General features: G+C 41.0%; 1 protein-coding gene across 1 annotated transcript in view; it reads right to left on the reverse strand.

Annotated features, from left to right (window-relative positions):
* The window catches only part of atp1a2a (ATPase Na+/K+ transporting subunit alpha 2a), a 56,202-nt gene that overhangs the window by 27,718 nt on the left and 13,706 nt on the right, over positions 1–14,778 (reverse strand). The window contains exons 10-14 of the mRNA XM_058067209.1: positions 14,215–14,324; positions 9,397–9,531; positions 8,287–8,366; positions 7,275–7,384; positions 1,204–1,379 (exon numbers count right to left, since the gene is read on the reverse strand). Of these exons, the coding sequence (XP_057923192.1) occupies positions 1,204–1,379; positions 7,275–7,384; positions 8,287–8,366; positions 9,397–9,531; positions 14,215–14,324 (611 nt within the window). The remainder of the gene's footprint in view (positions 1–1,203; positions 1,380–7,274; positions 7,385–8,286; positions 8,367–9,396; positions 9,532–14,214; positions 14,325–14,778) is intronic.

Genomic DNA, 14,778 nt, shown 5'->3' on the forward strand with positions numbered 1-14,778 from the left:
CACAGCGTGTAAGACAGTGTTTTTTTTCAACCTTTTTGAGCCACAGTACGTTTTTTACATTGGAAAAATTTTGCGGTACATCGCTAACCACCTCACGGGCATCACTAACTATTGGAGGAACGAAGCAATCAGCGACGTGTTGCCACACGGACCAATATTTAATTGCTCTGCCAGACTTTACACCACGGACACTCGACAATGACATAATATTTGCAGAAAATGATACATAAATGTTAACTAAAAAAATTATAATGGATAATTCCTCATGGCACACTGGATGATTTTTCATGGCAAACTAGTGTGCCGCGGCACAGTGGTTGAAAATAACTGGTGTAAGACATTAATGCACCTTTCCCGGCGAGAGCACACTGTTTCTGGCTTCAGCAACAATTTGGCGGATATTTCACATTCATTGATTGAGATTGGGGGAGGGCAGAAAGCGTCTCGCACTTACAGCCCGCTCCTCTGTGACATCACAAAGGAACAGTTTTGCAACGCCCTCTGAAACTGAGCAACGTGAACCATCCCAAATTTCTTTCAGGGCTCACTTCCAAATGTGCAAACCACACTACTTGACACCTTGGCATCTTTTAACATGAGAATACAACATTCTAACTACATTTATAGGTCAGAAAAATGGAAAAAGCATAATAAGTGCCCTTTAAAATAGAAAAAGTGGCCCACACACATTCTTTGATTTTTCTGTATGCAGACGTCGCTGAAAAAAGTTTGGACACCCAATAGAAGTTAGGCAACCCAGTATGCGTCAGCCATTTTAATGTGCAGACTGAGGCCTAAAAAAAATGGCCACCTATGCACTCTCCATTACACCCACTGAGAGAAGCATGTGACATCCTTTACTTACACTTTCTCTAGCATCACATAGCAGAAAACCGTCAGCTTCTATTCAAAGTGCCATGCGATTATTCACACCTGAGCTTTAAATGCTCTGACAAGTCAAAATGTCTGTCATCAACCCACACACCTATTTGCATTCCCTCATGTCAGGAAAAAAAAGGCATTTTATCCCGCAAGCCATAATGAAATGAGAGTATATATATATGTATGTGGCAAGCGACAGTCTCTCAGGAAAACGATCAGGAGTTGATCATACATCTCATCCGTATTTAAATGACGCTGCAGGAAACAGCTTTCCAGGGACAACAACGCAAAAAAAAGTGAATCGGAGAAAGAAGCAATTACCTTGATGCCAGCCGAGCGGCATTTACCCACGGCATCGGGCACAGCGGCACGCGGCGGATCAATCATGGAGATGAGGCCCAGGAAGCAGAGCTGCTCGGTGGGGAAGTTGGTGTCGTCGCAGTCGAAGGAGAATCCTCGAGGGAACTGGGATGAAGGCAGATTCAAGTGGCAGAAGCCTGCAAGAGGACGGGGATGGCCGGGATGATTCTTGGGATAGAAACTCACTGAGGCAAAGCACGTTGTAGATATTGATAAACATGAAAAGCTACAACAATCTTTGTGGATCCAGAGGATTGTTGACACTTACCAGCAGAGCCCTACAAAGATTTAAACGTGCCCTGCTCTGCACAAATGACTTATTCATGATGTTCATGTTTGAAGTACTGCAAGAAACAGTCAAAATTAACTTAAAGAGGACACTTCAAACCAAGATGGCTGACTTCAAGTGCATTTTACAGTTTGAGTTCCTGCTAGATGTTCCTGCTGAGTTTCATGTTTGAGTGAAACTGGATTTTCAAAAAATTGTGGAGAACGCTACTGAGACGATTCTCAGGGTTTTTTTCCAGCAAGACGTAAAAATGTTTGCTATTACTCAAAAGTGAGATTTTAATCATGTAAAACAGAAATATACGGTACGTCCCTAGAGCCTTTTTATGAGCAACAAACATGAGAAACATCTATCATCTCTCTCATTTCTTTGTTCCACATTTGAGTTCTCTCAAACATTTTTCAAGTCTTTTTTAATGATTTCATGAAGACAAACCTCCTTCATCATGGACCACGGACATACCGCCTCCAACCGGTCCCTAGCAAGATACCAACATGTGTATGTGCCCACAAGTTTTAAAGGCTTCACTACACATCTTAAAATAAAGCTATGCCAATGAATTACAATGTTAGCATTACTAATGACTTCAAGCCAATCAAATGCCTGGCTTAAATGGGCACCTTTCTGTAGAGCAGGGGTCTCAAACACGCGGCCCACGGGCCAAATGTGGCTCGCAGGACACTAGTTTGAGGCCCCCGCCTTGATATGAAAGTTTAATGTTAGTGCGGCCCGCGCAAGTTTGATATGGATGCTGTATGGTATCATGTACCCAGAAAAAATTATTACGTTTGATTAATGTTCATGTTGGGTTAAATAACTGTTAATAGTTAACCTCGCTATCCGTGTGGAAGTGGTAAGTTTTGGCTATTTAAGTTTAAAGGAAATAACTTGAAGGCTACCGTTTAGGTCGCTAGCTCTCTAGTTTGCGAGTTAGCATGTGTCTCAAGACCCTGCAGTTGCGCAATATGTTGTAAATAAAAAGAGTATAAATGTGACCATAGTCGTGTTTTGTCATGTCTACAGGGCTCTAATAATGCTTTGTTCATTTTAATCTGAAAAAAATAATTTGTCTACCCACCAACTATATGTGGTTTCTTAAGTTTTTATTTGCCGTTTTATTATTATATTTATTTATTACTGATGGATTGATTTTCTTTATTCTTGATTTGTTTATTTATTTTTCATCTTATTTTGTGCAGAAAAATAAAAAATTAAGATATTTGAGAACAGTGGAATGTTTTATCAGAGCTTTTATTGTAGAAAATCGAAACCAAAGCAAACTTTATTCATTTTTCTGTTTTTAATAAATTTTTTGTTGTTTTGGAAAACCTGATGCTCCAGTGGCCCCCAAGTAAATTGAGTTTGAGACCCCTGCTGTAGAGTTAGTCTATTTTTCACAAAAAATGTGTGGGGGCTGTAAGTTTGTGTTTGTCTTCCATGCACATGCTAACCTAGCATAATTCATTCATTCATTCATTTTCTACCGCTTATCCTCACAAGGGTCGCGGGGGGTACTGGAGCCTATCCCAGCTGAGAGGGGGGGTACACCCTGGACTGGTGGCCAGCCAATCACAGGGCACATATAGACAAACAACCATTCACACTCACATTCATACCTATGGACAATTTGGAGTCGCTAATTAACTTAGCATGTTTTTGGAATGTGGGAGGAAACCGGAGTAACCTAGCGTAATGTTTCTGTTAAAATGTGTCTTTTGGGTAATGTTAGCACTGTGTGACGGCCCCGCTGGGGTTGTCTTCCTGAGGTTTCCATGGGACCCAGGAAATAAAAAGGCTCCACCTCCAGTGGCTTGTTCTCTCTCCACTGTAGCTCACATCGCTATGCTAGTGTGGCTAACGTTTTTGTCCTCCTGTCCCAGTCCTTAATGTTCTGTTGTTGTACTATGTGATATATGGCATCTATTACCACAGGTGAGAGCAAGTCAGTGCTTTGCAAGTCTCAAGGCAAGTCTCAAGTAAAAAAGTGCAAAACCAAAACAAGACAGGTCAAGGCATTATTTTCAAGTCATCACACTAAAGTCTCATTCAGGTCGAATGAGTGATATCAAAGTCCAAGTTGAGTTGCAAGTCTGATGATATTGTCAAGTCAAGTCCAAAGTCATCCGAATTGCAACTTGTTGTTTGTGCTACACTCTTGTCAGAGATACAGCTCATTAGCATTAAAGCTACAGACACACGGAATTGTGTTCCCAGTGGAGCTTACTAAAAGCACTTTTAAACTGTGTCTCAATTCCAGCATCAAGACTAACACACTTCCAGAACACTATTATGAGACCTCTAGGACATAAAATTGCTGAAAATATTATAATATGCAACACAAACTGCTCTAAAGTGGACTCGACCACATGTTTTTTTTTCCTTAATGTCTTCATCAGTGAAGAAGTGGATGTTGTTACTTATGTGTATTGTAGTGTGAGAAAACAAGTTAATATGAGCTAGCTAACAACGGACGGCATGGGAAATACCTATTTTTGACGCTTAAAGCGCTTTCAAAAAAACACCAACAATGTTCCATTTACATAACTGACTTGTATATTAACCAGGCTACAGCGATATTATTATTCTAGCAGCTAACATGAAAAAGTATTTTTATCTGGCAGACTAACATGACGCTAACCTTGCTAATCGCTAGTCTACGCATCATTCACAGACAGAAGAGTGGATACCTAGCTCTCAATTTCGCTACAATGATTCAACAAGATTAGGAATTAGCATAAGTATGTGTATCAATGTGCCTTGAAAATGATTTGAAATCAGCAAAATCATCAAAATACAGCAACTATTACGCGTTATTATAAGTTAGTAGCTATCATTGTTAGCTAGTTCTTATTAACTCTTTTTCTTGTATTATAATGCACAAGAAGAGGAAAGGAAAATGTGTTCATGTTTCACATAAGGATTGTGTATGATGGGCAAAATTCCAATAAAAGTGCAGTTCCCCTTTAAGGTCAAGTGTTGGGGTCAATTTCTTCTCATTATGAGATATGTTGATTGCGCAGCGACTCATTTTTTATGTGTGATATTGTACCCCGACTCAGTAGACCCCAGATATGATAGCTAATTGCACTGCAGCCCTACTTTCATATTCATCTCAATGTGATTAATCGTCGCAGTGTGCCGTCCTCCCCCAGATTGTCCAACCATGGCGATGTCCTCTGCAGCTCAATTTATGACCTCAACAACGACCCAAGCTCCATGTCCAATTGTAGCATGTTGCACGGCTGTGTCAAATCATTTATGTTTCTCTGCTCACTTATTCACTTTTCTCTCAGGATTCTCACCATCAGTAATGAATTCCCTTGCAAAACGGCAAAGGAATATTTTGGATGAAAAACAAGCTTCAATTTTATCTTTCAGCTGATGACGCGTTTCGAGCATGTCATCTTGAAAATGTCAACCATTGGGAATCTTTCCACCTTTTAAAAAGTGCCAGAGGTGATGATTGTGTTCTATCATCATTGCGGTGGAGGAGGTGTCGCTTTTAGTGGTGCCAGTTTGGGAGTGGAACTTGCAGGAATCCACAGTATGAATACAACTAACTCAAACCTTGAGTGTTGACAAAAGTGTACATTTGGAAGAAACATTGCTTACAAAAAAAACAACGTAAGCTGGTATGCTGGTTCAGACCAGCACAAAAGCATAAAAACATATGCTGGTCATGCTGGTAGCTGGTCTCTAGACCTGCATACCAGCCCAAAAACACAACGTATGCACGAAAACACAACTGGTCATGCTGGTAGCTGGTCTCTAGACCAGCATACCAGCATGGAAAAACAACGTAAGCTGGTATGCTGGTTCAGACCAGCACAAAAGCATAAAAACATATGCTGGTCATGCTGGTAGCTGGTCTCTGGACCTGCATACCAGCCCAAAAACACAACGTATGCACGAAAACACAACTGGTCATGCTGGTAGCTGGTCTCTAGACCAGCATACCAGCATGGAAAAACAACGTAAGCTGGTATGCTGGTTCAAACCAGCACAAAAGCATAAAAACATATGCTGGTCATGCTGGTAGCTGGTCTCTAGACCTGCATACCAGCCCAAAAACACAACGTATGCATGAAAACACAACTGGTCATGCTGGTAGCTGGTCTCTAGACCTGCATACCAGCCCAAAAACACAACGTATGCACAAAAACACAACTGGTCATGCTGGTAGCTGGTCTACAGACCAGCATACCAGCACGGAAAAACAACGTAAGCTGGTATTTTGGTTCAGACCAGCACAAAAGCATAAAAACATATGCTGGTCATGCTGGTAGCTGGTCTCTAGACCTGCATACCAGCCCAAAAACACAACGTATGCATGAAAACACAACTGGTCATGCTGGTAGCTGGTCTCTAGACCTGCATACCAGCCCAAAAACACAACGTATCCACAAAAACACAACTGGTCATGCTGGTAGCTGGTCTACAGACCAGCATACCAGCACGGAAAAACAACGTAAGCTGGTATTCTGGTTCAGACCAGCACAAAAGCATAAAAACATATGCTGGTCATGCTGGTAGCTGGTCTCTAGACCTGCATACCAGCCCTAAAATATGCACTAAAAACACAACTGGTCATGCTGGTAGCTGGTCTCCAGACCAGCTGGTCTATGCACTTTTTTGAGGTTCTGCTTTTTTACTTCACATACAACAACGTAACATTAAGATACGATAAGCTATGCCTTTATTCGTCCCTCAGTTGAGAAATTTGCAAGAGTTGGAGTGCGACACACACTCGCAATGCGAGCAAAATGCCTATTCAATGAAGAAAAAATTATCGAAACATACAGCGTATACACAGGTGGGCTCCACTAGCTCGGGGCGGTCCATGAGGAAGGATGTCATGAAAAGAAGCAACTTCAAAAGCCTTTGCTGTCAAAAGTAGAGCCAACAAGTGAGGCCGATAGATTTTTCTCAAGCTTGATGCTCATAAATAGGCTCCAGGGACATGTATTACTGTTTTTCAAAAGTGCATTCAGTACAATGGGGGACTCGTAAGTGAAAGAAACAGCCTTTTTGAGGGCTAGCCAACTCTCAAAAACCTACTTTTCTTTCAGTTGCACCTAAAGATTTTTTTCTTTTTTAAAATTCAGCTCTCACAGCTAGTTGTACTCATACATGGACAAAAAAAAGCCTCAAGAAGCCATGCTGTAAAATGCACAGAAAGTCAGCCATTTCTCAACCGTTTCTAGCAGTAATAACATGACCATGTGTTAAATTGTAACATTACAAATATAAAAGATGGCTAAGACAAAGTCAGGATCATTTGTGCGCACATTATTGGTGAGATTAATTTCTGAGGGCATAATAGATGATAATATGCACTGGAAATATGACCTTAGACAAAAATGTAATTTTACACTTATATGAGAGATTCCGATGTAACTTGTATGCATGTTCAAAATAAGTTAAAGTTAAACCATTTCAAGTTTTCATATAGGCAAGCAAATATTTATTGTCTTTAACATTTTGTGTCTCCTCAGCGTTTGGCTTCCTGTCAACTTGGCAAGAGCACAGTGACCCCGCCCACCCTGACCAATAAACAACAAAAAAAAAAAGGGAAATTCTCATTTGGATAAAGTGCAACGATAAACACACCGCTCTTCTAAAGGGACATTTGGCTAAACTACCCTCTTACCCGAGGAGATGATAAAACATAATGGCTGCATCCAATCGCCTCTCCCACACTATCTCCTCCCAAGTGGATAATAGCTGCCGGCGCCAAACGTACCCAGGACTCGCTCTCCCAGTCCTCCCAGCTCCATGTAGGCGCTCTGGAAGGCGTCCTTCCAGTTGTCGTCCAGTGTCTGCTCCTGGCCATGGATCATGATGGTGCTGCACCTATTAAAACATTTGCTAACGATCACTACTAATATTTAAGTGGGATGCCATTAAAGATAGGTGCAGTCATAAAAATGGCAGAGTTGATTAAACTCAAGTAATGTTTTGACAGACGTTTGTGCTTTCACGCTCGGTTGAAACTGAAATTTAGGCCACTGAGTGCCATTCTTGTTGTGATGTTGTACCGCAATGTACCTGAGTGGGGAAACGACTTGACTTGAACAGTCCAGTTGCGATCAATTCAATGCCCTGAGTGCTGTCTATTCTAGTCTGAACGGGCTTGTGAGTCATTAAATCACCATGATGGCTCACTGAGGACAATGGTGATAGATAATGTAAAAAAACGCCACAGAAAATGTTTATTATTGAAGTCATAATTCAACACAAAAGTGAGGTTTGTGTTTTGGGCGCCTTGCTCAAGGTGCCACGATGCAGCTTCCTTGTGTTGGGGGGGGGGGGCACAGTGTTGTGTGTGCGTGCTTTTATTTATAATTAATGATTATTAGGGCGGCGGCACGGCGGTCTAGTGGTTAGCGTGCAAACCTCACAGCTAGGAGACCAGGGTTCAATTCCACCCTCGGCCATCTCTGTGTGGAGTTTGCATGTTCTACCCGTGCATGCCGGGTACTCCGATTTCCTCCCACATTCTAGAAAACATGCTAGGTTAATTGGCGACTCCAAATTGTCCATAGGTATGAATGTGAGTGTGAATGGTTGTTTGTCTATGTGCCCTGTGATTGGCTGGCCACCAGTCCAGGGTGTACCCTGCGTCTCGCCCAATGTCAACTTTCTGGTGCCATTGCCCCCTGCTGGCCATTCCACAGTATAAATAAAGTAGAGGGCAACCGACAGCTAAATGCAGTCTATGTGGGCTGCAATTGATCCATTATTGATGAACCAACCTGTCCAGGATTCTCTCTGGCGCTCCCTTCATGACCAGAATATGACCGGAAGGATTGTCCTCTGCCTCGTGGATGGAGAGCTTGGAGGAAAAAGGACAGATCAACAGATCCAGTCAGACAGATATCAATAATAATGGTATGGGATTCCTCTGTGAGAGAATGAAATAAACTTAATTAGATGGGATACATCATCGAAAATGTTAATTATTTACTGTGTAATTTATTTACTTTAGGAGCCGCTGGGAAAAGCACACCATGAAATAATTACATCTATTAAAGTTAATTTGTGGGAAGGATGTGATCCACTTCAATCGATTGCTCATGCCTGTGGGCCCACTTAAAGTGGCTCGGCCACAGAGCCTTTGCATTTCATTCAGCAGCATTTACATAAAGTCACAGTGACTAGGAATGAAGGTGATACATGCTATCACGCTAAACAAGACAGTATAAGCTCTGTAAGCAAGAGGATAACATAAGAGGTAGCACGTTAGCATTAATAATGACTTTCATTACATGTTTGATCCCATCCACTTGCTTTAATGGATGACGTTTTGTAGATATATTTTATTTACGCCAACATACCTGCAACTCTAATGAGGACAAGTGGTATAAAATAAAGCTATGCCAACTATGAGTCAGTCAGCTACAGATGTGGAAGATCAAATTTCAATCAAACTTTATTTGTAGAGCACTTTTCATACATAGAATGTAGCACAAAGTGCTTTTCATGTTAAAAAAGAAAGACAACAAAAAGACACATACACACACACACATAAGAAGTTTGTGTGCCTGAGTTCAGGAAAACGCTTACGGTAAGTTTGATGTAAGTTTAATTCGTTTTTCTTCAGCAAATATGCTAAGCTAGCTAACTATTAAAATGCGAGTGTAATGTTAGCACTGTTGCTAACAGCTATGCTTGTTGCTAATATTGGCGCTACACTCTTGTCAGCTCATTAGCATTAAAGCTACAGAAAAAGCTACAAAACATTGTGTTTCAGGTAGGGTTTACTAAAAGCACTTTTAAGCTCTAAATTCTAGAATGAAGTATCACATACTTTTGTACAGTATTGTGGGACTTGTGACACTTACATGCTGTTTGTATTGCAGTACCTGGTACTTGTTGGTGGAGTTGAAAGGGATTTCTGCCACTTTGGAGTTCCTGCTTCTCAGGTCTCGAACGCTCCCACAACACAGTTCGATGCATTTCAGCAAAGCAGACTCTGATGCGTCGCCAGCAGTCTCCCTCTGGAGAACACACGGACACACACACACACACACAAATAATGGAGGACCTTAGCACAGTAGCTTAGCGAGAGTGGAGAGCAGTCTTTGTCACAGTGCAGCCAAATCGTTCCCCTCCATGTGTTATTTAATTGATTAAAGTTGCGCCCCGGAGAGCATTGTTCACTTCCATTATGGCTGTCATTAATAATGCAGGTAGCGCTGCAACATCTGCATAAGCAACACTTGGAGCCAGGCAGACAGGACACAGCATTGCCCTTGGAGTTTTACAACAATAGTTTGCATGTCACATAAATAATATCAGACAGTGTTTCACCCATGCTGCAATCTATGTGTGTTTTTTGACATAGTCATGCAATTGTGAAATTTGCATAATTGGCTATGCATTAAATAAAAAAAGTAATTAAGCATTAAGTAAACAAAGAGTACAACACACAAATGAAAAATGAATATGTTTAGAATGAAAAAATAACTTGATTCTGTTGGGTTTTTTTTTTTTTATCAATGAGGACACAAACAGAACGGCGCCGCCTGTGAGTGCTTTCTGATGGGGGAGAAAAAATGGAGAAGAAAAATACAGCTTTTCACAGAGATGATGATCCGAGACGACCGGCAAATGACGAAAAAATCGTGAGTAATTAACAAGTCCATAAAAATGTCTTACCCCTGCAAACCATCCTGCTAGAGTGATGGTGACATTCTGATCAACATGATCAATAAGACTGTTAATAAGTTCACTGTTGTAATTATCAGATTAGATACAGCTCTGGAACCCTCCACCTTTCATTCATTTTCTATGACACTGCTGTCTTTGGGGCAAGAGACAGGGTATACACCCTGGTCTGGTCGCTAGCCAATCACAGCACATATAGACAAACAACCATTCACACTCACATTAGAGACACCCATTAACCTAACATGCATCTTTTTGGAATGTGGGTGGAAAACGGTTGAGGTCAGCAGGACCGCGTCCCCCCGATGTTTGTGGACCGGGAACTGCTTCCCCTTTCTGAGGCGTCGGACGATCACCAGGTGGTGATCAGTTGACAGCTCAGCCCCTCCCTTCACCTGTATGACCAGAACATGCGGACGCAGGTCTGATGATATGACTACAAAGTCCATCATAGAGCTGCAGCTTATGGTGTTCTGGTGCATTTCTGGACATCCCTATGTGCCTTGGAAGACGATACCAGGGGCATAGAGCCCCAGACAACATAGCTCCTAGGCTCACTCTGGCACTCAAACCCGTCCACTAATATAGCTGGTGACTCACGGAGGAGCCATTTTTTTTTCAGTTTTTTAGAAGTTTTATTGGATTAGGGACCTGACTAACAAGGTTTGTCACAAAAGCCAAATAATATTGTTGGTCATGCTGTGTAATAAAAACGTAAATTCAGAAATACAACAAACAAACCCTTAAAAAAAACGTATCCTTCGTCAAGACTATGAAAAAAATTCATTTCATTCATTCATCATTTCATTCCCCTCACGCGGGTCGCAGGGGTGCTGGAGCTTATCCCAGCCAATCATAGACAAACAACCATTCACACTCACATTCATACATATGGATAATTTAACCTAGCATGTTTTTGGAATGTGGGAGGAAACCGGAGTACCCGGAGAAAACCCACGCATGCACGGGGAGAACATGCAAAATCCACACAGAGATGACCGAGGGTGGAATTGAACCCTGGTCTCCTAGCTGTGAGGTCTATGCGCTAACCACTCGACCGCCGTGCCGCCGGTAGACATCCCTATTTATTAAACACATTTTAAGTATAAAAAGTATAAAGCAGCTATAGTGCCTTCAAAGACCGACGAACAAAGTGTAAAATCCATTGATGAAAAACCATTATCAGTGAAGCACAAAGACATAAATCTGTACAAATTGTTGTTACTACAGTGGTGTATTGCCTGCATTATCACATGTAGTATTTATACATTTTACTGACTTAGCATAAATAGTGATTTTTATGTACTGTAAATTTTAACCAAAAATATGCAAATTCGCAGGGCTGGAAATGCTGAATCACAAATGTACGTGGATCCGCTCTACGTGATTTCAGGTAAGAGTTGCTCAGTTGGCAACGCTGATCCCTCTTGTTACGTCTTCTTCTTCTTGCAAGTAATGCCAGGGCAGTTATTGGGTTTGTTTAGGATCTCAGGATTCTGATGGTATTAATTGATGACAAAGAGAAAACCTTGGTGGAGAGCAGTGTTTTGTGAATAATCTGCTGACCTGAAACAAATATAACGATGCATTCAAATGTGCAGCAACACGTGGTGGTGTGGTGGTATGATGTTGGTATGGTGGTGGGGGGTGGGGGCAAAGCATGACAGTAGATTTCCTTTGGTCGCTGTTTATTCATTCATGAACAGCAGCAACAAGGACACACGCTCTGCAAGATTTGTCCTTGTTTTTCCATGAATGAATAAACAGACAAAGGAAATTCCATCTCCATGCTTTTAGAGGTGGGAGAGATATAGGAGCTTGTAAGGTTGCTACACTCAGGTCACTTGTTTGCTCCACTTTTGAAAGCATCTTATCGTGACGACGTGAAGAAAAAAACCTCCTTCCTCGTGTACCTAAATTAGTAAACAAGCAGGCTTCGCTACACATCTTAAAAATAATGCGCTGCCAACTATCTATTAGTCAGCTAGACATGGGAGGTGTCAGTTAGGCTAACCTAGCATGATGTCGCTGTTAAAATGTGCTCGTATTGTTAACTTCTGTTCCTCATGAATACAATTTAATACATTTTTAAAGTTTGTATAAAGTTTATGGTGATCACTAGCCTCCTAATGTATGTTCATATGTCTGTTCATATTTGCCGTTCATATTTTACCAACAAAAAACTTGATCCTTTTCAGGCACTATGATAATAAGTATTATCATACAGTTGAGTCTTTAAATCAAGGGGGTCATTTTCTTGTCTTCATAACATCATTCATTCATTCATATTCCCCACAAAGCCCATGTTACGCTTATAAAACGTAATGACGTGTTATTGAAGGAGGTGATGTTACAGCATTATGTAAAGCAATTAAGGCACACTGGGCCGGCTCCATTAAAGTGCTATTTAGATCCTAATAATAGACTTCTGTTAAGAGTTGCTCTGCTGCATAATCACTCCCAGATGATTCTTACATTCAAGTGTCGACCAAGTGGAAAAGTACGGCACTAAATGTCTTTTTAATTGGCTCCTGGCACCTGTGGAGCTCAGAGCCTCGCAGGAGACGTCATCAGTAGTGAAACATGCTTTGCGTTCTTTTATATTTGCTTTCAAATATTTACAATGATAATAATGATACCATTGTAACAGCTATGCAAATGGTATCAGATGAACCAAAATGCATCTCGCCTTTAGACAAACCGTCAGAGTTGGCACGGCTATTATGCATGACAGTACGCAAGAACGACTTTTCAACGTGGGAAGTAAATAGACATGCATTTAAAGCAACCCATTGCTATGTGCATCCTTACTTGTTAGCAAAGGTAACAGACCAGGAGCAGGGCCCACAATCCACAGGGGGGCCCTCCATTTTGCAAGGAATTCTCGGCAAATACGCAAAGGATACACATCACTGTGGTGAAGCATAAACCCCCCAAAGTCAAACCTTGTGGTGTAATGGTACAGCTACTGCCTTTTAATCAAACTTTATTTGTAGAGCAGTCAGAAGTTTTATTTTAAAATTCTCCATCCATCTACTTTCTATGCCACTTTTTTCTATGACTCAATAGCGTCTTTGGGCGAGAGGCAGGGGACTGGTGGCCAGCCAATCACAGGGCACATATAGACAAACAACCATTCACACTCACATTCATACCTATGGACAATTTAGAGTTGACAATTAACGTAGCATGTTTGATGAGGTGATATGACCATACAATGACATAATGGGTACCATAGTAACTGTCAATATAGTACGTACCATACAATGACATAATGGGTACTATATTGATGAGGTGATATGACCATACAATGACATAATGGGTACTATATTGACAGTTACTATGGTACCCACAGTAACTGTTACATTTGTTCACTTCCTGCTTTCCTAATAAAGTTTAAGTTTTTTTTTTTCAAATAATATATATATATTTTTATTTTATTTTTGTCACGTACCGAAGTATGAGGTGACATGACCATACAATGACATAATCGGTACCATAGTAACTGTCAATATAGTACCCATTATGTCATTGTATGGTACGCACTATATTGAAATATAATGTACAATGTAACAGTTAGTGATTGTAAAAGTACCAGATGGAGGGGTAGGATTTAATAAGCTTTGCTTCTTCCTACTCCTTTTGGACATGTGGAACTGTGAACTGATTATGGGATGCACTCAATTGTAATCTGATGCATGTTCAAATGAAATTAAACCATTACCATTACAATTAAACCATTACCATTACCATGTTTTTGGAATGTGGGAGGAAACCGGAGTACCTGGAGAAAACATGCAAACTCCACACGAAGAATGGAACCCAGGTCTTCCCGATCTCTTGACTGTGATGCTAACTGCATGCTAACCACTCGCCCTCTTATTTTGTTATTTTATACTTGCATAAAAACTATAAAAAAAAAAAACAGAGTGATTCCTAGTAAAACTTCCTCAAAAAGTAAAACTAGAGTAGAGTTGTTGTTGCAGTGTTTGTGAGTGTTGGAGTGTTCGTACCTTTAAGATAGCGACTTGGTCCTGTCCAGCTCTGAAGTCAGCTCTGTTGCACAAGCCGGCCACGCGGGACAACGCCGCCCAAGTCGTAGAACTCTTGTCAAAACCCGAACCTGCAAGCAAGGCAGTGGGATCTGTTGTTTTTCCCCTTGATTATTATTTGAAAAAGCGTATTCATGCAATATGGATTCCGTCAGTCCAGCAGCTAAACAACACAATGGAGGTCAGCAACACTTTTCTCGTTGGGATTTTTCAATTCCCCAATTTGAAGAATGACATTGATTTTTTTTTTTTTTTTTACACATGACGTCTGAGCTGTTTAGACCGCTTGTCTCGTCTTTCCTGAGCAATCTTTCTCAAAATGACCTTCACTTCAGCACACTGCATTCATTTTTCATTTCAGCCAGGCGCTCTCAAGAGTGCTCAACGCACGGGCGAGAGGCCAACGTATCGCTGAGAAGTCCACTGTGTTTTATCAATTCATGGATGGACAGATAGATGCTATAATTTGTCATTGTTAAATAGCATCTTATTACATTTTAGTAATTTGGATCCAGAATAAATTCT

The sequence above is a fragment of the Doryrhamphus excisus genome, chromosome 1 (assembly GCF_030265055.1).
Source record: "Doryrhamphus excisus isolate RoL2022-K1 chromosome 1, RoL_Dexc_1.0, whole genome shotgun sequence".
Taxonomy (NCBI): domain Eukaryota; kingdom Metazoa; phylum Chordata; class Actinopteri; order Syngnathiformes; family Syngnathidae; genus Doryrhamphus; species Doryrhamphus excisus.